Source organism: Aptenodytes forsteri, unplaced genomic scaffold (assembly GCF_000699145.1).
Source record: "Aptenodytes forsteri isolate BGI_AS27 unplaced genomic scaffold, ASM69914v1 Scaffold273, whole genome shotgun sequence".
Classification (NCBI taxonomy): Eukaryota; Metazoa; Chordata; class Aves; order Sphenisciformes; family Spheniscidae; genus Aptenodytes; species Aptenodytes forsteri.
In genome coordinates this window covers 4,456,032-4,477,991 of record NW_008795041.1, presented here as the reverse complement: position 1 = coordinate 4,477,991, position 21,960 = coordinate 4,456,032, and the positions used below count along the sequence as shown (strand labels likewise).

At 37.1% G+C, this 21,960-nt stretch overlaps 1 protein-coding gene across 1 annotated transcript; it reads left to right on the top strand.

Moving 5' to 3' along the window:
* Positions 1-8,424: 8,424 nt before the first annotated feature.
* On the top strand, positions 8,425-19,395 carry KLHL15 (kelch like family member 15). The gene is made up of 2 exons (XM_009276917.2): positions 8,425-9,136; positions 18,231-19,395. Exons 1-2 carry the CDS (start codon positions 8,432-8,434, stop codon positions 19,338-19,340), a joined length of 1,815 nt encoding a protein of 604 aa, XP_009275192.1. The 5' UTR covers positions 8,425-8,431; the 3' UTR covers positions 19,341-19,395.
* The last annotated feature ends 2,565 nt before the right edge of the window (positions 19,396-21,960 follow it).

The following is a 21,960-nucleotide window of genomic DNA, read 5'->3' as shown; positions in this document are numbered from 1 at the left end:
GCCGGGCGCCCCTGCGGCGGCACGTCTCTAACTCCGAGCCCGCCTGCCGCGTTCGCCGGGGAGCTCGGCCTGCGAGCGTTCGCTCCCAGCGGAGTGGTGCTAAACGCGTCAAGCAGACAAGCTGAAGTAGGTCATCTGAGTTCCTACCCCGAAAATGGCTATTTCGCGATCAGCGACGTCGGGGGAGGAAAAAGTATCTGTGAGCGGAACGGGTAGACTTCCGCTCACGAGCGGTACTGAGCTTTGACCTATTCGGTAAATGCTTCAACGTCGCTTAAAAATTCGAAGTTCTTGGGGTTTTTGTTGTTTGTTTTTTTGGGTGGGTTTTCTTTCTTCTCCTTTAGAAGAAGAATAGGGGAACCATAAAGCTGTTACTGGATAAAAGGGCAGAACTACTGAAGTCTGGCTTCCTGTTGACTTCTTTGTTGTGTATGGCCGTCCCTAAGATAATAACCCAGCTTTTTCACCACCATTGCCCCAGTTCACGCTCAGATCCCCTCAGCACACCACCATGCACCAACATCCTTTCTGTCTTTTTCCTTCCAACACCTAGCCAATGTGTTTAATTTCTACCACATGTCCGATACTTTCCCACTGTCACTCATCTTTCACTTTCCTTAATTATACCCTGTGGCTGGTTTGGATCTACAGGTGTCAATTTGCCTTTCAGCGAGCAAAGCAGAACAGATAACTGTTGAGCTCACACCGGACACACCGGATCTTTTTCATTTATCTAGCTGCCAATTTGGGGGAAATTTGTGGAAATGTAATATGTTTGTGATTTCTGTCTTTCTGACAAATGAGGTTGACATTTGGCAATGAGGTCAAAAGCTGTGTGTCTTGAACAAAAGGCACAATCTCATTAATTTTCTCAGAAGATGCTAAAAGTATCAAATAAGTTAGCAATAAATATACAGATAATAACAAAAAGACAATTGTAAGGGGTAGTTCAACTGTCTTAATTCAGATTAAAATTATTTTTACTAATATAGTTTAAATACTACTTGTAGCTCATTACCTTTTTATTATGCTAAAAATTTATGTGACAAGAATCCAAACACTTTGATATCAAAAAGTAGGATTAGATTCTTGCTACTAAGAAATACTTCACTTGCTACTTTTCTGTATAAAATACATCTTGATTTTTCTTGATAAATATCTTCACAATGAGAAAATCAACTTTTATTAATAATTTTTTTCTTTCATTTGGAAAAATTAATCATTATAGAAGCCACAAGAAATGTTGGCACTCGGGATAGAGCAGTCCTGTCCACTTTGAGAGCAGTGGCAAATCTGTAGTTTTCAACACGACCATCATTTAACTTTTAAGTATTAGTGATACAAGTTTTTCTAGTTAAAGACAATTCTCATTCTTACAGATATATTAGAAATATTTTATACTGGGCACCTGTTCCGGTATCAGTAAATGTAATTGGAAGAGCATTGAGCTGAGCTTGCTCTACGTTCAGGAGCATGTTTTTCTACAGGTAGTGATGCAATGATCTTTTAGCCGAGTGGTTTAAACTATCTTAATGTCTGTGAAGTGCAGTTATGTCATCTGCATAATGGACTAGTACAATGAGAAACTAATGTATATCTCATTGATGTTAATTCACAAGACAGAAGCTGAGTTTAGATTCAGTTGGGTGAAGTTAAACTGGTCAAGTAACTACAGCTGATGTGTATGTCTGGCAGTCTTAAAATGTTTGTCAAGCAGATACTTTCACCAGAATCCTTTTGATAGTCATCCTAAAGCTTGATTTAAGGGCTGAGCTGGGGACCATATCTTATTCTCTGGTGGCTAGTGTTGTAAAATGGGAAGTTTCTGCATATAATCGATTAGTATTAATCTAAAACAACGTATGTGAAAACTACTCTTAAGCAGTATTTTAAAACAGAATGGTTCTGATCTTTTGTGTGTGTGTGCTTGTAACATTTGGATCCTTCTGTGCAGAAAGACTGAATCAGGTTATAGTATAAGTTTTTAAGAACAGAGTAAGATGAGCCGAGAAAGCTATCCATTATGAATACGTGCATATGAGAGCACCAACACATCTGCTTGAGCTAGAGGTTTCTCAAAAAGAAAACAGAACAAAACACTCTCTCCTAGTACTGTACTCTATGAAGATAGCTAAAGACTACTCAGCAGGGTTCTAGCATACTTACAGAGTGACGTATAACTGTACTGAGCTGAGACACAATCCATACTGAGTTTTAGTATGTTTGGTTGTGACTAGTTCTGATAATGCTTCTAGAATAACCATAATGACCTCAGAGACAACTGATGTGTTCTAAAAGTGCCACTGTGGTTATGAACTGATGCAAATTGCTCAGAGAGAGCAACATGGGTAGAGATTGTAAGAGGAGCTGTCATGGTCAGATGCGTGCCCCTAAGAAATTCTTCATGCAGCGTGGACGGTTTTCAGGAGTACCCAAGTTTTAATTTCTGGAGTTCTGGCAGTCTGGTTCCTCTGACTGGCAGCGACCGGTAAGCTCCTAACTCCTCACTTCTAAAGTAATCCAGTGTTTTCGGAATCCTCACCACAGATTGGGTGAAGTCTTTAGTGTGAACCTACCAATGTGTTTAAGATAAATTGTTTCCCAAACTTAGCATGTTGATTATAAAGGATTGTAGATAAAACACATACGAACTTGATGTGTTTCTTTGTTTCCTACCTTTGCAATTGTTGCAGCAATGGAAAGTTTTGATGCCCACTGGTTATTGATGTATCTCACTTTTACCTCATTCCTTCTGTTGCTGTTAGTGGGGAATTATGATGAAAAGCGGTGGTTCAGACAAGGTTTAATGGTTTTAGTGTCAAACCATGTAAACAGAGGTTTAATTTGGGTCATAAATTATTTATACTGTGTAAATGTATATTTATACACTCCTTGCATTCTCACTCATTGCAGTACATAGCGTTCAAAGGCCCAATTTTTAGTGATGAATATGTGCAGTTGTGAATGTTCTGCTTGTATGTGCAAATGCCTGTGTGTATTGTGTTTTCATACATGTGTATGACATTTGACTATGGAGAAACGTCCTATTTGTGCAGGAAAGTGTTTGTTTTAACAAAATTAGGGTCAAAGAATTCTGCTCAAAGCAGTCTTTGCTATGCACTTCACTAAATAAAGCATATGTAATGGCTTTAAAATTTGCATTTAAATGCATGCATTTGATGGCTGAAAGGAATGGAACAGATTATTGGATTTTAAGCTCTGTTTTAGTGCTTTGTGTAACCAAAGTATGGTTCTGTATGTCTGGTGAAATATCTTTTCGTGTAACTCATAGATACAGTGTTTTATTACGTGAAAATTTGTTGTTCAGCTGTGTTCACATAGGTGCTTTCTCAGCATTTCTATGAGGTAGGTAGAACGAACAAGTACTTCATAATCTGTAAACAAAGGAACTTGCTAGTTCTGTCTCAGCATCTCAAATGAGTTATTGAGGAACTGCAGTAAAGGAAAGCAGAAATCTGCCTTTCAGCTGGTGTGCTAGAGTTGGTATTGTCAATACTTTCCTCGAACAATATGTTTCTATTCCTAGAAAGTGCATATAAGCTTACATATTACATAAACAGACTCATTTAAAGGGCACTTTTGCAGGAAGTACTGCTGTTGGATAGATTTTTAAATCAAGCGGGGCATGAGCCAGAAGTGGGTATTCCATAACTTCCTTCTCAATAGCCTGTGTGTTTAGACTCCATTTCTTCTGCTTGTTACTAAGAGCCTCAGATACCCTGAGCAAAGAAGGTTCTCCTTGTTTAGCCAGAAAAAGCAGTCTGGAACAGGGTTTTCAGACTTTTGTTACAGCTGCGGAATAAAGATGAGAAATCAGTGTTCCAAGTAAGTGCTTTTACAGTCATGGCAGAGTAGACTCTGTGATGCATTATGTGCTAAAAGAGGAAGAGATGTCAGGAGAAGCTAATAAGGTTAAGCGTATTTCTCTTTTGGCTTTTCAGCAGAGAATCTTACTTCCTGTGCTGCATTATACTGATCAGCTCTAGTATGCGCAGAACAATGCAGAACGTCAACTTAGTGGTGTTTTTTTTTTCCCTTTATTGTTTATACAGTGGAATTTTTTGTTCCAGTTTTCTTATAGACCACTGTAGGCTACGTGTCTTCCTTAGGATTAAGTGTACTGTTGTGATTTGCATGGGTGAAGAAAATCTAACTCCGAATTTTGCATTTTTATTGAAAATATGAAAAAAAAATCATTTTGTTACTGTCCTCTGGGAAATAAGCTGCAGCATTTGAATAGTGCATAGAATTACATCTAAGATTGCAAGTCTGTGTGTGGGAGGAATGGCATAGCTATTCTTTAGAAAAATGGCTTCATTTGAGAGTATTTTGTATTGCTCTTTTAATATTTGAACTACCACATTGCTATTTGCTTTTGACTGGGGATATTAGCTGTAGAAATAAAGATTTTTACCAGTTGATCATAATATGCATTTAACTATCTAGTTTCCCAGTCTCTGTGCTATTTTAACCCCCTTGTGTATTTGCACTGGCCAATGCATTTTGGTGTTGTAAAGAAAAATATGTCTGCTGATACTGTGTTTGGCTTTATGCCAAAAAAGGGTAGTTACTCCTTTTATTTAATGCAGGAAGACAAGTAGTCTTTCGCTTTTCACTCATAGAATTCTGAAGCTTCCTTAGATGGTGTTATGGAGAAGTCTTACTGGTTTTGTCTCTACTTAAATAATCCATTAAATGCTGTCTGATGTTTGGGAGGAAAAATGTTTTGAGATTGAAAACTGTAGATTTACTAAAAATAATATAAGCAGGGATGTGAAAAAAAGGATTATGTGACTTAAACCCCCACATTTTTAAAACATTCTGAAATAATAATTTCGGAGTGTTGACCAGTTTGTTACCATTGTAGAGTTTTGCAGCTGACTTGTAGTTTTAATATATTTTTACAGAATAGCCAGTTTTAGGGGAGATGTGAGAATTAGAACCCTAAAAGGTGTTCCCTAAATGCGGGGGGGAAGGGGCAGTTAATGTATTTTGGTGATTCCTAACACCTTATTTTTTGATAGATTTAAAATTTGAAGTGCAGTAGCTCATATCTGATTTTTTTTGTGTGTGTCTTAATTGCTGTTTAAACAGAATTAAAAGGATAGTTGCAAAAAAAAAAAAAATTCAGTGTGGTCTCTATGTAAAAGCAACTTGATCACAGAATCACAGACTGGTTGAGGTTGGAAGGGACCTCTGGAGGTCACCTGGTCCACCACCCTGCTCAGCAGGACCACCGAGAGCCGGTTGCCCAGGACTCTCTGATGCTGGTTTTTGGTTTTTGTGTATTATTTATTTGTTTTGATCCTTAAAAGGAACACTGGAGGTGGTCCTCTGGATTTGGTGCATTTACCCTCTACCATTTGTCTCTGCTTATCTTCACTTGCCAACTTTTCCTTTTTGTTTCTTTGAAAGAGGCCTTTTAAAGCTGTCCGATGTAAAAGTTAATTTCTCTCCTTTTATTTGCAGAGTGCCGATAATGTAATTATCTTTCTCAAGTTAAGGGGAAAGACCCTAGTATGTGTTCAGAGCTTACTGGTATGGTTCTTCTATGTTGCTCACATATGCAGTAATGTATGTACTGTTTTGAGGAAACCCCTTCTGTGAGATTGCCACCTGCATGAACATGTGTGATGAGAGATCCCATTATTTTCAGATTAATATATGTTGCTTCAGTCACCTGGGGAATGTTGCTTCATTTCTGACTTTTTTTCCCCCCCTGAATATATTGTTGTGTTATTCTGTTCATGTCTCATATTTGTAAATTCCAAGTGTCCTGTCCAGTCTTTTCCATTGATCTTGGAGTTGAATCTGAGCAATATGTCTCAGTTGGTCTCCTAAAGAAATGTAACTTACACAGTTGTACTGTCTGAGAATCCTAGTAACCTTTGAACCTCTTGGCCGATTTCAAACAAAATTGAGACATAGTTGTTTCAAGTTGCTGTATATTTTATGAAAACGGGTGGCCCATTTAAAGGCAAGCGACCATTAAATCTCTTAAACAGGAAAGACTGAAGTATGACCTCAACTATTATTAAACATCAGAGAACTGGGGGCAGGGCGGAGGAGGTGTAACAAGTGCTCTAGTGAAAGAAAAAAAGCTAATATTAGTGTTTACCTTTTATTTGATATCAGAAATCCAATTAGAAAGCAAAATCCTGAAAAGTCAGGCTTTATGCTTCCTCTTGAGGTGCTAAGAGTTAGTAAAGCAATTCTTTCCTTGTCTGCTTTTATGCAGGAATTAGGAACAGCTAAGAAAAATATTTGATGGTAATTTTTCGTTCTGGTAGGCATGTGCTGTGTTCAGGAATAAGGGACTCGCAATATGAAGCTCCAGAGCAGTTTGCATTTTCTCTCTGTCTTCAGTGACATTGAGGGGAGTGTGCTATCATGGATACTGGTGAGAAAGTGATTGGATTGTCAGCTTTGTTCTCTTGCTGCTGCTCTTACTTTCAGGAATTTGAATTTTGTCATAAGGCCTTAATTTTCATGAACGCTCCCGGCATTAACTCTATTGTGCACAGAACCTGTCAGCAGGCTTCAGCAGGGTGGGAGCGGTGCTGAGGTGTGGCTACAAACACCCACTCACCATTTTAGTTTTGCATAGACAAAGAGTACCTCCGGTTTTGTTTTCCAGGATGTGTGCTGATGAATTAAGGAGAGGAGATGATTATCTGTTGATGGAGTCTAATAAAATACATTCCAGTTAAAATGGCAGCAGTCAGGATGTGGTGCTTGAGGAATTGGGAGTAATCTGATAACTGCTGTCTGAAGTTGTGAAACTTGGGCCAACCTAGAGTTGCTTCTGTGTCCATATACTGCTTGCTGTAAAGTTCTATAACTTTGAAAATTATCAGGTTTTTAAATGTGTTGATGTTGGTGTTATTTAGCTTTTGGTGTAGGTTACCAGTACCAAAACATTATTAACTTTAATTGTTACAGGAAATTCAGAGTTAAATGCACAAATAACTGAGTGAATGTTGCAGTGTAATTTAAGGTGGGATAAAGTGCAACAAAAATGGTTGAACCAGTTCTAGTAACTGATTAATGCCAAAAAGGGAAGATGTTACTCTTCCCTGTTCCTGCTCATGTGTGATGTCCTGCCCTCTGCGACGGCTTGGTTCTTGTGCCATACCCCCTGCTGTGTCAAGTCAGAAGTCAGCTCACTGATTAGCAGAAAGCTCTCTGGTTTTGAGGTTTTGTGTGTGCTGGGGAGTGGTGGTGGTTGTTTTGTTCCCCCCAGCCTCGGTTTAGTTTTCTGTCAGGCTTATGAGTTGAATTGGCTTTCTAGAGCAGTCCAGTGAGCCCCAGAAATCGCTCAAAGTAGGCAGCAGGAGCTCAGACCCCAGAATGAGGACCGAGAGAGAGAATGGCGTTGCACTGTTGCCCTTTGACTAGTGATAAATTGTTAGATTGGTTCAAGCTACCTTGTGCAACTTCATCCTACCGAAACCCAAGTAAGTTGAGCAAGATTTTGAGAAATTCCTGAATTTTGAATAGTTTTTGATATAGATTTTTATTGAATATTTATCTTCCTTAACTTTAACAGGGTAGGATCCTGCTAGTCTTTAATTTCTTTTTGGCTTATTTACAGTTTGACTGTGGCTTGCACGTAAGTAACACTGCATCTGCCAATGTTCAACTGCTTAATGAGCAATTAAGCTTCACTAAACCCAGTATACAGAATATTATTTATTGTGACCTAATCTTACCAGTGCTTCCTATTGCCTTAGTATTTGCACTTTATAAATCTCATCGCCTAATTAATCCCTATAGTAAGAAACAGGGGGGAAAAAGGGACTATGTTGTTACAGGAGTAGTGAAACACACAAACTTAAGTAGCATCTCTGAAAATGTTCAGTTTCCTAGAAATAACTTTTGAGGAAATTGACATATATTTTTAAAGAGACTAAAATTTTGTTTAGGTTATACCTTGTACAGATCTACTGGAGCTTGTTTCTGAAGTTAAGGAAGTTTTGCTTCCTTTCTGAAACCTTTGATATTCAAGAGTGGGTATTTTATTGCTCCCCTGAGATGAATTCTTTAGAAGGATTGAGGGGGGGAGAGGAAGAAAACCGTGACAACCTTTTTAGCATTGCGTATTCATTATCTGACCACCAAGTAGCTTGGAGTTGAGGAATCATTCTGGCAGTATCGCATAGTTATTCTTGTTCATTACCCTTTCTTTAAAATGAGAATATTTTGGGGGGAGGAATATTTAAAGTTTGTGTTTTAAGTTGTTTCTTAAGTTGATTTTTCAGCTGACGAGAAAGCAAAAAGGATGGTGAAGTCTTAACGAAAGCAATCTCAATTAGGATTTCTCTGGTCAGTAAGGGCTTGTGGTATGTTATTAGAAATAACAATTATTTTTATTTTTATTTATTTATTTTTTCTTCCCCCCAGGTGATTCATGGCAGGGGACGTGGAAGGGTTTAGCTCCTCCATCCATGACACCAGTGTCTCTGCTGGATTCAGAGCACTGTATGAGGAGGGATTGCTTCTTGATGTCACACTTGTCATTGAAGACCACCAATTTCAGGCCCATAAAGCACTGCTTGCCACCCAGAGTGATTACTTCAGGATTATGTTCACAGCTGATATGCGAGAACGAGATCAGGACAAAATCCATTTGAAAGGTCTGACAGCTACAGGCTTCAGTCATGTCCTCCAATTCATGTACTATGGAACTATTGAACTGAGTATGAACACTGTTCATGAAATCCTTCAGGCTGCCATGTATGTCCAGCTTATAGAGGTGGTAAAATTTTGCTGCTCTTTTCTCTTAGCTAAAATCTGCTTAGAAAACTGTGCAGAAATTATGAGACTTCTGGATGATTTTGGTGTAAACATCGAAGGAGTCAGGGAAAAATTGGACTCCTTTCTGCTAGAGAATTTTGTGCCACTCATGTCCAGACCTGACTTCCTTTCATATTTGAGCTTTGAGAAGCTCATGTCTTACTTGGATAATGATCATCTGAGCAGGTTTCCAGAGATAGAGCTGTATGAAGCTGTTCAGGCCTGGCTGCGCCATGATAGAAGACGCTGGAGGCATACGGACACCATCATTCAGAACATCAGGTTTTGTTTGATGACACCATCCAGTGTTTTTGAGAAGGTTGGTGCATTTGAAAAGCAATAGACAGGATTCATCATTTAGCTAGGGCAGCATGCCATTAAATAGGTAAGATTCCCAAACCTATTAGGAGGAACAAAAAGATAGCATTTATTTTTCTAATAAACCCGTAGAAGACAAACATCTAGGAGTATTGTCATCTGATTATTAGACAATAGTATGTACAGTGGCTGGAGAACAGGTAGGTTTACAATACATGTTTTTAAGTGACTTCATATGGCAAGGACATTTTAAAATAAGGTCACTTGTATCAAGTTTTATTTCAGTTGTTATTACTGTTTTCCACAAGTTGCTTCCTGCTTTCCAGAGATTTTTAGAGCTGCATACAGTATGTAGGGCATATGTCATGATAATTGTTATCAATATAATCAAAACATAGTGATTGTAGATTTTACGTGTTTTAAGTACAGATTCTTTTATTTACAAATGAAAACTAGCATCTGCTGTTAAATCTTCAGGGTGTTTTTGTTGTTATTGCATCTCCAGTGCTTGTGCTGTTACACAGCAGTTGGAAGTAAGCCCTGATCCTGCAAAGTTACGCATACATTTGATTCTACACAAGGCACATAATACAATCACAACTTACTGACGGTGTGAAATGTAATAATTTAATTTAAAAATCAGAGGAATCTTTGTAACAGGTGATCTAAAATTCAGCTGACCATTGTATGTATTAAGAGGTTAAAAGAGAACTTGCTTTTTCTACTGTTCGGTTGAAGAATAGCCAAAAAATGTTGTTTTCTAGTTCCTGAGAATCTCTGAGTATTTGTCAACAGTAGAGAATTACAAAACTTTGTAAGCAGCTCTCTCACAGGCTAGTAACAGTAAGGTTATTCAGGTTAGGAATTACTTAAACTGTGCTGTTTTGTTTTAACAATGTTAATTTTGTGTGATAAGATACAACTTTAACTTGTGTATTTTTCACCTCTTAGTGAATTAATAGGATTTAAGACCCTGTGTTTTTGTTGGGCTTCTTACAAATTAATTTCCTATATATTTTTACTTTGGTATCTAGTGAATATACAGATAAGGTTGTATTGTTCTTGGTGGTTCTAAGGGCTACTGGGTCGTTTAAGCAGTAATGCTTACGCTTATTTGTATTTTAAATTATAAAAGCTATTAATTACTTCAGAGACTAGTGAGTTTTTATATTTTGGATTTTTTTTGCGTGTGTGTGAATTGAGTAGAGGAAGTAATAATGCATAAAATATGTTTATGATCCTATATTAGCCTATAGACATAAACAAAATAAATACCTAAATGTATTTTAGAACAGTAATGTAATGTTTATATTGGGTTAAAATATTTCCAACTAGTAAGAGCTGAACTCTGCAAGATCCTGTGTAGCATCTTGTTTTTAATAACGCTTTTACCTTATTATTACATCATTTAAGCCCTTCAGTAGGAAAACTGGTAGGATTCACAGAGTATTCTTAAGGTCAATCTAATAGGGTAAGGCTCGTCTGAAAGAGTCTGCTTCAGCTCTTTGAGTTTTTGGGATACAAGGTCAAGCATCAAGCTGTCTTCAGCTAAATTTCTGTGAGTGCAAGTGAAAAGTATATGTTGGTCTTCAGCATTACATGTAGGTATAACTTCTGGAGCTGGTTTTGGTATCAGTGGTATAAACCCTGCATACAGTGCTTCTCATGTTTTATCCTGACAGCTACCAAATGGCCAGATAGGTACAACTTAAAGAGAGAAGTCATTTTCAGCATCCCAGTTTATATATCCACATGTAAAAGCTTTATCTGTGAATACCCTTTCCATTAATTTTATGTGGGAACAGAGAGAGGCCAGTGCAGATTCTGGAGTGGGACAACTCAGCAGAGGGAAGCACAGCTAAATAAGTATGTCATTTGTTGCTGCAGCTAGGGATGTATTTGTGTTTTGCCCTGGCTAGAGAGCATTGAATAATCCAACATGGCAAGTGACAAAGGACAACTGCAGTTGGAGCTAACATCAAAATATAGACCACACTTTTTTTTTTTCTTTAAATAAAAGAGCATGTCTGTTAACCATTCTGGAGGTAACCTGAGGAGAACTCTTCTGTTTGTAGAAGGGGGGAAATATTGGTAAAACTGCTTCTTTTGAAGATCCACAAACAGAATTCACCCTTCTCCTGAAGCCAGCACATACTAAACGCCTGCAAGAATGTACCAAATACAATCTGAGGTTGACTCTTACAGTTCAGCGAGCTCTGTATTCGCTATACGCTGGCTGGCTTGTCATATGTACTCTTACGTAATCTCTCTAGTACGTGTTTCTAAGGTGCCTGTCATTGTAGTATATAAATAACTTACATAACTTAACTTTGCAAGTCACAGTAAGGATACTTCTAGCTTCTGAAGCCATTCTATTTCTTACATCATTTTTTTGAAGAGATTTACAATCTGAGTGGGATGGCTTGTCCTTTTTAAAAGGAATTGATGAGTGACTGTAGATTTATACCTTGAGGCTGATGTGCATTTGGAGTGAAGCTGCAGCCTGTTTGCTTACTCTAAACTGTCCTGGAAGAACTGCTTCTGAAGTATGAATAGATACTCCTTTTGTTCTCAGCCCTTAAAATAGATGTAGATATATGAGGGAAAATGGAAAGATAAATGAAGTAAGGATTTGGGGAATAGTTAGAAAATAAAGGCAAAGTGTATGGGGAGAAGCACAAGTTCCACTATCCATGTTACACTTTTCTTTATTTGAAATGTATCCATGGCTCTGTAAGTTTTGAGAAAGGTTGGAAATAAAAGTTAGAGGCCATTTCTCCTACATCATTGAGTTCATCTTTGTGTTATTGGAGGCAACCATGTCATGATTTCCCTTCATATACTGTTTAAGCTCCATTTAGTTTCTATGTACTACTCAAATTGAAATGTTGTTTCAAAACCTCTGTCCTTAAAATCAAAAGGGTTTTTTTGCTGTCCAGTCTGTAGGGTTTGTTATGACTAGCCCATGCTGATTTATAAATTCTCAGCTTAAATCAGAAACTTACTGATCACTAGATGCATCAGCTTCTGCTTTACGGGTAGGATGAATAGCACATTATCTTTGAGTATGTGCTTTCCTGTGCCTAGAAAATAGTAACTTTTGAGAAGATGTCATTGTAGTTTTGTGTCGTTACCTTTGATAAATGTGTTTAATTTCTCTTTTTTTTTCTCTCATTTACTTCCATGTCTATTAATTCATATGTATATACTTCTACAACTTTGTATGCTGAAGCTTAGAATAAGAAGTGTCTAGTGGATGAGGTTAGTGAGCCCCTCTTATCTTAAATAGGTGCTTGATATTTTTATGTCTGAAGGTTATTGCTGACTTGGATAGATTTGCTAGCAGTATTTATTACATGCTGAGCATCTCAATTCTGGCATATAGATTGTTGGCTCCATTCTGGTTTGAGAGATTAGATTTGAGTTAGATTCCAGCTTGATTGTGATAATTTCTCTTGCCAGTTTCTAAAAAGGAACAGCAAAATACTCAGTTTGAGGCCATTGCCCTTGCTGCACAGAGGCGATGTCATCTTGTCGTTCTATGGTTAGGCTGAAAAACAGTAGCACTTGCAAAATAGCCCTTCGAAGCCCTATACTGGTACTGACCAGTTTTTGTACTGGCCATGGGATGTAACTAAGTAATGACCCATGATAGAAAAAGGGAAAGTAAAGTTAAGCATAGCAGCTTGTCCAATGCTATGTATACTGATGTTTGGTTGCAAAGTAATTTTGGTTGCTGCTGTTTTAGAGACATACGTGTGACTTTTTCTATTTGACTGAATTTTGATTTGGAGTAAGTGTGTTAACATTTTGATAATGTTTGTTGACAGGCTTACAATTGTGCTTAGAATATGGCCAGAGATAAGTAGATGTGAAAATAATAAGGATAGTAGTTAGTGGGATTGATGGATCTTTAGTCTTGATTCAGCTTAATCTCTAGTAAAATATAAATTTTTTTGCAAGTAAAAGGAAGAATTTGCTCACTAGAAGTCTGATACAGACACCATCATTATTCATTGAAAAGGTGTAGCATAGCTTCTGTATTCCTAGTGATTGAGTTTGAGTTGCATCACTTACACATTCAGAATTGGCAGTTTTAGAAAACTTCAGTAAGCACAATTTTATAACCTTTGAAATAGTTCTCTGCTTACATGGCTAGAGATGATGGTCACATTATAAGCCATTCAGATTTTTTCTGTGTTTTTTTTTACCAGTTCTACAGAAGGAACCAAGCTAATATCTACCCCATATAATAACATGTTAAGATTTAGTTACCAGGTGTATAAATAATAGATGTTTAGTTTAGGCACTTCAAAAGTAGCCTTTCTTTATGGTTTTGAAAGCCCAAGTAACAAAATACAAATAGAGCAATAGCTGTAAATGGTTGTATGGGGGGGAGGGGAAGAGAAACTTGTGTTACAGATTATTTACCTTGCATTTCATTGCTCTTCCTGCAGCTTATTAATTTGCTTAATTGTTTTAAGGGGGGAAAGATGATGAACATAACATGGGATACATCTGGTCCTTTGTGGGGATTGCTTTTCAAATTAGAAACTAATGGCTTACATTTTTGGCTTTACTTTTTCATAGAATATAGATGGAAAATTCCGAAACTTGCATAGCTGCTGCAACTAGAAAAGCATGCATTGCAATACAGCAGAAAAATAGGCAATGATTAATAGCTGCATTAATTTGGAAAGCCAGCAGTTTTTACTGAATGCTTCACTGTTCCAAAATGAAGACAAGAAAATGCATTCAAGCTCCAATTTACTATGGCTGGAGGGATGGTGGTGATTTTGGTGAAGTCTTGATGTTTTTAGTATTGACTACCTGGGGGGTAAGTATAGAGGTGGATGTTTTTAATTATTTTCCTCATCTTCTTTTTTTATGGAATGACACATTTGATTTTGTTTATGCTGTTCCCTGTTGTGTAGCTAAAAGTCCAACTGTGAACCACTGTAACTGGTAGATGATGCAATGAGAAGTTCTCATTAGAGTTCTTCGGGGAGCTCTTACGTTAGCGCTGTGTCCCAGCTGAACCTCTGTAAGAAGGTTTTGTCCAGAAAACTGAAGAGAAAGAACTGGAAAGAATGTAAAAAATCACATGAGCAAAGCTTTAGCACCCGGATTAAATTCCTTTTTTATAATAAGACTGGGGTTGGTAAGGAAGTCCGACTTAAACTTTCTTTGAGACCCTTCAGCAAGATAACGGAATAGTCTTTCTTTAAACTTTGAAAATCCTATGAAGCATTTATATTTTTTTGTCAATTCAGAGTTCATGATGTACTCTTAAGAATGCACATTTGTTTAACTTCAAGGTTCATCACGGTTAGTGTACATTTCCATCTGTTTTGGATGTTTTGCAGAAGCTTGTGAGCGTTCTCTCTAATTGAGTATATTGGTAATTAGGGGCATGTTCCTTCTAGAGCTTCTCCATTTGAACTTAACAGGAAAATCGCTCTATTGGTGAGCACTTAGATATTTGTTGATCAACTACTTGTTGCTACTTACAGGTAATGGCAGAAGCCTACTTTTGAATGCTGAGGGATTTCCTTCAGCGTATTTTGGGTATCAGACAGCAATTCCCACAAAAGGCTTGCTGAAAGCCATGTTCTTTAATCTACTAAAACTAAAATTATATGTATGACTTACAGTTGTGTTTTAATACCTAAATACCTAAATTTTCATGCTTCTCTTTTTCGATTGTAGACACAAGTAATTAAAAGTATTGTAAAATTATTCAGAAGTGTAGGTTTTTGGAAGGTTTTCCTTACTATGGGCTGAATAGGACTTTCAAATAATTCTGGAAGATTTCATGCAGACAGTGTGTGAATGTGAAAGTGGGCAAACTGACCTACATTTGCTTTGTCTTCATTTGCATCAAGCAAGCGTGAGCAGTCTGTACTTTCATATAGGCATTTCCTAACATTAATCTTAGACCATCATTTGAGCCTCAGGAGAGGTACCGCTCTTGTGTGGCAGAGGTTGTGCTGGTGAATGGTGGAAGGCTAGAAACACTGATATTTTTCCTCAACAGCAAAGTATAGGAAGCCTCCAACTGCCTTTTCTTACCAGAATTTAGATAGCCTGTCACTCTGTTTTGTTTTGTGGTATTTTTTTTTCCTGAATATTGTAAGCATTGCTAGTGCTTATATATTTTCATGTTCGTCTCTTCAAGATTGTGCTTGTAGATAGCTTCCCCATGAACTTCAGTCTGAAAGAGTTGTTTAGAACTGGTAGTTGCATTTGCTTCTCAATGTCTTTCTAGTTTAAGGTAAGAGATTGAGGCTTTGCTTTGATGTTAGTGCCTTTGTCAAGATAAGTAGTAGTAAACTGCTAATAGATTGATTCCCTGGTCTTGAGATTCTCTCTCTGGAATTAGATATTCCTTGTTTCCTTTTGCATGCTCTCATGGGGGTGAGATTTAGGCTATGTGAAGGAGTAGAGTGGTGAGGATATGTGAGGCTTATTTTAATTCCGGTTTCTGGCTGGCATTTCAATTTCTAGATCTAAAGACAGAGTTGTAACTGTTGAGGGGGAAAGAAAAAACATATTTCATCTCTGCCAGGCTCTGCTGGCATGCTTCATGTTGTAAGCGTGTTGATCCTGTTGTCTTCCATAATCATCCAAGAAAACTTGAAATGCATATAGGTAACAAAAATCGTTTATCTTTTTGTTTAATTCCAAAAATGATAGCTCCAGTTTGGGAATGCATGAAATAGTCGTGCTGTTTTAGAATTTGAAAGTTACTTTTAAGGATAAAGTAACCCACCCATGATTCTTTGTTACTTTAACTTCCTGTTTCATTTTTTGTAACCTTTAAGGCTTTCTATATTTTTCCATTTTTCTGTGCTGTGGTTCTCCCCGCCAACCCTCCCCCAGCATATTTTCTGGAATTTATGTTCAATCTTTTCAGTCAGGCAAGGTATATGGTTTATTCCAACAAATGCCATATGAGCAGATCTCCTGTGTTTTGTATGATATATTATTTATTTGCAATAAGAAAATAGATCTGTTATTTTCCAGAAGAGTTGGGCTTACTGTGGGTGTTTTACAAGCACTATGCCTAAGTAAACCTTTTTGCTCCATAATCACCCTTGGTAAAAATGGTAGAAAGCAGTTGGATGTTGCCTCGAGAATAATATATGTAATCTGTATGTGACCATCCTCTTTTTCCAAGCAAAGATAAGTTGAACTTGTCAAAATAAAGCGGGGGAAAGAAAAAGTGTAAATAAAACCATCAAATCACTATAACTCTTGAGCTATACAGTGCTTTACAATGGTAGGTTAGTATTCAGGTTTTTTTTTAAATCTGGTGTATAAAACAATCTCAAAATCTGTGCAAATCATGTCCAATAATAACAGTTCAAAAGATTTTTTTTAAAATGTTTATCTGACAGCAGAATGTCTTAATTACTATGCAAGGAAGAGAAACTATTAACAGAAAGCTAACAAAATTTTAATAGTACATGTTTATGGAATAAGCAACTACTTTATTCACAAGGTATAAAGAACATTCATTTCCAAATTGCTTTTCATATATATGAAAACTCATACCACCACCCCTTAGGTAAGTGGTGGTACAGGCTTTATCTGACAGCAGAATGTCTTAATTACTATGCAAGGAAGAGAAACTATTAACAGAAAGCTAACAAAATTTTAATAGTACATGTTTATGGAATAAGCAACTACTTTATTCACAAGGTATAAAGAACATTCATTTCCAAATTGCTTTTCATATATATGAAAACTCATACCACCACCCCTTAGGTAAGTGGTGGTACAGGCTTTTGTCCCTTGGGACTGGGAATAGGAGGAGGTGGGGGAACAGATACTGAAAAATAGTAGCTTCTGGTGTTATCTTGTGGTCGCTTTGAAATTTCAGAGTGGCCTCACATTTTTTCAGAGCATTGCTTCCCTTTTTGGAGCTAGGGGGAACTAAAGGTATTTGGAGTGTTTGAAAGCAATCCAGTCTTATGTGAAAGAAACTGGGACTTAGGATCAAATCTTATAGAGGATTTGTGGATTTGGCAATATCTAGTGGGTTTTCATTTGGTTTAGATGTGTAGTTCAGAATGCTGCATTAGACCAGACTGTACAGGAAGAGTGAAGCCTCTTTGAAGAGAATCACACGGTGACCTGAGGGCTGCCTGGAGCTAGATTAGTTAAAATGTTCAAGACAGGGATGTGTTTTGGAATTGTCTCAGGACCAGTCTCAGGAACTTAAATTGCCTTAGATAGTAGGAAGGATCCTGGAAAGGTAAATTCTTACAATCTTCCCCCCACTCCAATAAAACTGAGCAGGGATAGCTCTTTTCAAATTGAGATGGCACTGAGAAGGAGCACTTCTGTGTGGTAATTCAAAGGTTGTAACTCTCACCTGGGAATTGGAAGTTCAAACCTACCTCCACCATTTACCAAATAAATGCACAACCAAAGGATTATAGGTTGAGATGTTCTCCTCTTGTGTTAAAGACGTTTGTTAACATGTGGAGAGTCACAGAGGGGAAACCATAAGGTAACCATCATGACGAGTGGTTAGTGCAATCTGTTCTGAAGGAAGGGGTTTGGGTACCTTCCTTTCCCACCCCACCCCAATTAAATAGCCCTGTGAGCAGGGCCTAGCATTTGGGAATACCTGCTTGGGCTTGGTTGTGAGAATTCAGCAGAAATTAAGACTAGGGTAGACCTTGGTAAACACAGAATGGGTGTGTAGAATGTTTTTCAAAACCAGGAAAATAGTGCATTTTTAATTTAGGCGCTTCAAGGATTAAGCAGAAGATGAACAGAGGCTTTTTTGGGGAGAAGGAATAATGATTTTTAGACTTGGGGATTTCAGCTGTGCCTAATTCCGGCTTAAATTCTACTTGTGAGTATTCTGCTGAAAATGTTAGTCACTGCCGTTAATCACTAAATTGCCTTCTGGACTTTGGATAACAGTACATTAGCTTAAGCCTCCATGCACAAATGCAATTGCTTTCAAGATTGCCTGAATGAAACTAAGTAAAATAATCTTCTAATGACACATAGTCATGTAGGTTTTCTGGATTGTTTCTCTTGGTCAGAATTTTAATATCTTTTAAATGTATTCGTAGGTAAAAACATCAGAGTTTTATCGATACTCCCGGCAGCTGCGACATGAGGTTGACCAAGCCATGAATTACTTTCATAGCGTTCACCAGCAGCCTTTGATGGAAATGAAATCGAACAAAATTCGTTCTGCCAAACCCCAGACTGCAGTATTTAGAGGAATGATAGGACACAGTATGGTAAACAGTAAAATTCTTCTCTTGCACAAACCGAGGGTCTGGTGGGAACTAGAGGGTCCTCAAGTACCTTTACGACCAGACTGCCTTGCCATTGTGAATAACTTTGTGTTCCTATTAGGTGGGGAAGAACTGGGGCCAGATGGTGAGTTTCATGCTTCATCCAAAGTGTTTAGATATGACCCAAGACAGAACACTTGGTTGCGAATGGCAGACATGTCTGTTCCACGTTCTGAGTTTGCTGTTGGAGTTATTGGGAGGTATGTTTATGCAGTGGCTGGGAGGACCAGGGATGAAACGTTTTACTCAACTGAACGGTATGATATCACTGAAGATAAATGGGAATTTGTGGATCCTTATCCAGTCAATAAATACGGACATGAAGGGACTGTGCTTGGTAACAAGTTGTATATCACTGGTGGAATTACATCATCTTCAACTTCTAAGCAAGTGTGTGTGTTTGATCCCAGTAAAGAAGGGACAGTAGAGCAGCGAACAAGGAGAACTCAAGTGGTCACTAACTGTTGGGAGAACAAATGCAAAATGAATTATGCAAGATGCTTTCACAAAATGATTTCTTATAATGGTAAGCTTTATGTCTTTGGTGGTGTCTGTGTGATCCTGAGGGCCTCCTTTGAATCTCAAGGATGTCCTTCTACAGAGGTTTATGACCCAGATACTGATCAATGGACTATATTGGCTTCTATGCCAATTGGTAGGAGTGGTCATGGTGTAGCTGTTCTGGACAAACAGATAATGGTTCTTGGAGGCCTTTGTTACAATGGTCATTACAGTGATTCAATTCTCACCTTTGATCCAGAGGAAAACAAATGGAAAGAAGATGAATATCCAAGAATGCCGTGCAAGCTGGATGGCTTACAAGTCTGCAGCTTGCACTTTCCTGAATATGTTTTGGAGCATGTTAGACGTTGCAGCTGAAACAGAATGAACAACCCAATGAAATACAAAAAGCTATACCTAATTTGTCAAAAAATACAAACCAGTTGAATTCCTTCAGAGACATTTCCTTGTGTATAAGAACAACTGCTAAATGCTTAAGAGGAACAGGATGTACAGGGAGTGTACATACCAAATTTATTAGAAAAGCCAATAGTTGGTCTGATATTGTAAAAGCTTTGGTTTTTTTTTTAATAAACATAATTGTAAGTAGGGGAAAGAAAAATATATTTTTGAGTGTGCTTATTTTTTTGGTAACATTTTATGTCCATAATACTTTCTTCTTTTCTTTTTTTTTTTGTTTTTTTTTAATGGCCATTATAGCACTATTCTCAAATCAGTTGAGTTTAACAAAATATTTGTGGAAGGAAGAGAAGAAAGACTTTGTTTTCATTTTTTATTGAGCATCAAAGTAAAACTCATCATCTGTACTAGGGTACAACCAGGTATAAAATAACAAAACTAAACCATTCCTGTATTTTATGTTGTCTTTTGGGTGCTTTTCCCATTAATTGCGAAGTATTCTCAAATCTACTAGGTGTTTTTGTTTTCCCTTGTATACGTTGAAGAATAATCTTAACCTCTTTGCATGACCTTTTTCCTGGTTTTGTATAGTAGTACCAGTAAGTCTGCCAAAATGCAGATTACACATTTTCTATTAAATTGAAGACAAAACATTTTCATATTCAAAACACTATTTCTATGCTGCCTTCTATTGTCTGCATTGTGTTTGTCGGTGAGTAAAAAATATATACACACACCTGCATACACTGTAAAAACTATATATAAATAGGTCTTTTTATGTGCAGTTACAATATTATATTTTAACTAGTGCACAGATTCAGCCATATCTGTTGAGTTTAAGATATAGTACTGTCCTTTAATGAGCTAAATAATTCGAAGTTCTTAAGTAACTGGAGGCCTCGTTTGGTATCGAAGTATCTTATCTTTAGTATATACTGATGGATTCAGTAACTTTAAACTCTTTATATCAATGCTATATAATGAACTGTTGATAATTTGTTATTTTATAAATTATTTTTTAAAAAGTAAACACATCTTACCTGAGTTTCTTTTATGTTTGAATGTGCTGCCCAGTTTTCTTTTTTATGAAAATGGAAAATGTCAATAAGCAAATGCTCAGTACTGCTTCAATCCACAGGTATTTTCAGAACTGGATATACTACAGTTTATTCTCAGTACTTTGCTTGTACTCATACTTCAAGTACAATACTTTGTACTCGTATTGAAGTGGTATAATCTTTTTATTATTATTATTATTATTTTAATTATCAACTGCTAAGAACTACTGTGTTTTGAAAATGTGGAGTTAGGTGGTTGGATGGTTAGTACCGTTTATGTTTCTTTTACAAAAAAACCTACACAACTATAGCTACTGACCTCGGAGTGCCTGAATCAAGATGTGTCGTCCAGGAGGGCTTTGAATAACTCCATTGTATTAACTTGCAGACATTACTGACTGTAGATTGGTAAGAATTATCTGCCAAGACATAAATAATAACAGTAATTACATTCTGATTATCTTTAATGATGTGAAATTAGTCACTTATAGAATCTAAAGGAGAGATTTGGAGAAGATGAAGGCTCACACTTAGTTCAGATGCGTAGGGGCAAAATGCTGAAACATGCACCTGCATATTTTGTAAAACCTTATGCTGCTGTGTTTCACTTTAAGCAATAGACTTTACTTCATATGCAGCAATGCAAAACCACTTCATTCAGCATCTTCCAGTCAGAAATCACTGTAGAAAAGGAATGTACAGTACTCAGGGAGTTCAAAAGAATGCACTTACAAAAATCACCCTAAATTTCCTATGTTAAAAAAAACACCTACTTGCCTAAACTAAGTTTGAAATAATTGATAGAAGTTAAAATGACATGTAAAACTCCTCATACTTGTGTTTTGATATTTCTGTAGTAATTATGTTCTGGGTTGAGATGTGAGGATTTGGAGCTATATGGCAAGTTGGCAGATTTTATTTTTCTTTTTTTTTGTTTTTAATTAGAAATGATTTATTGATAGCGTCTTTTCTTTCCGTATGTTTTAACAGAAATGTATGCCATCATATCTGTAGCGATAAGTTACACCAATAGTGACCGGACCAAATACTGATACTCAGCCTTCTGATGCAGACTAGTTTGCGGTTAAATTTAAGTCCTTTTTTCTTTTTTTTGATCAAAATTCAGTTTACTGAATTAGAAATCTAATTTACTTTCTTAATAGCTTAACTTAAAGCCAGCGTGGCTTACACTAAAACCTCAGTTTCACTGAGACGTGTGTACGTTACCCTGCATGGGTGCAGAGATAAACTGACTCCAGTAGGTGCTGACTGTGTGCAAGTAAAAAGATTCTACTGTTCATGGAATATTGGGGCACAAGAAAAAAACAAGGTTTTTTTATTGCTTTTATTCTTTTTGTCACCAGCTCATTTCTCAATAAGTTTATGGGGCAGCAAAAACTAATCCTGCTTGAGTAGGCTTTCATGGGCATGTTACGTATAGTACGGAGTACTTCACTTTTATCTAGGGCCAGTCTGGGGAATGGACGTGGTTCTGGATGTCTGGTCTTCCGTGGTTCAGG

Coding starts and splice junctions, on each gene's coding strand:
- KLHL15 (XM_009276917.2), top strand. CDS start 8,432: ATGGCAGGGGACGTGGAAGGGTTTAGCTCCTCCATCCATGACACCAGT. Junction 9,137..18,230: donor CATCCAGTGTTTTTGAGAAG/GTTGGTGCATTT, acceptor ATGTATTCGTAG/GTAAAAACATCAGAGTTTTA.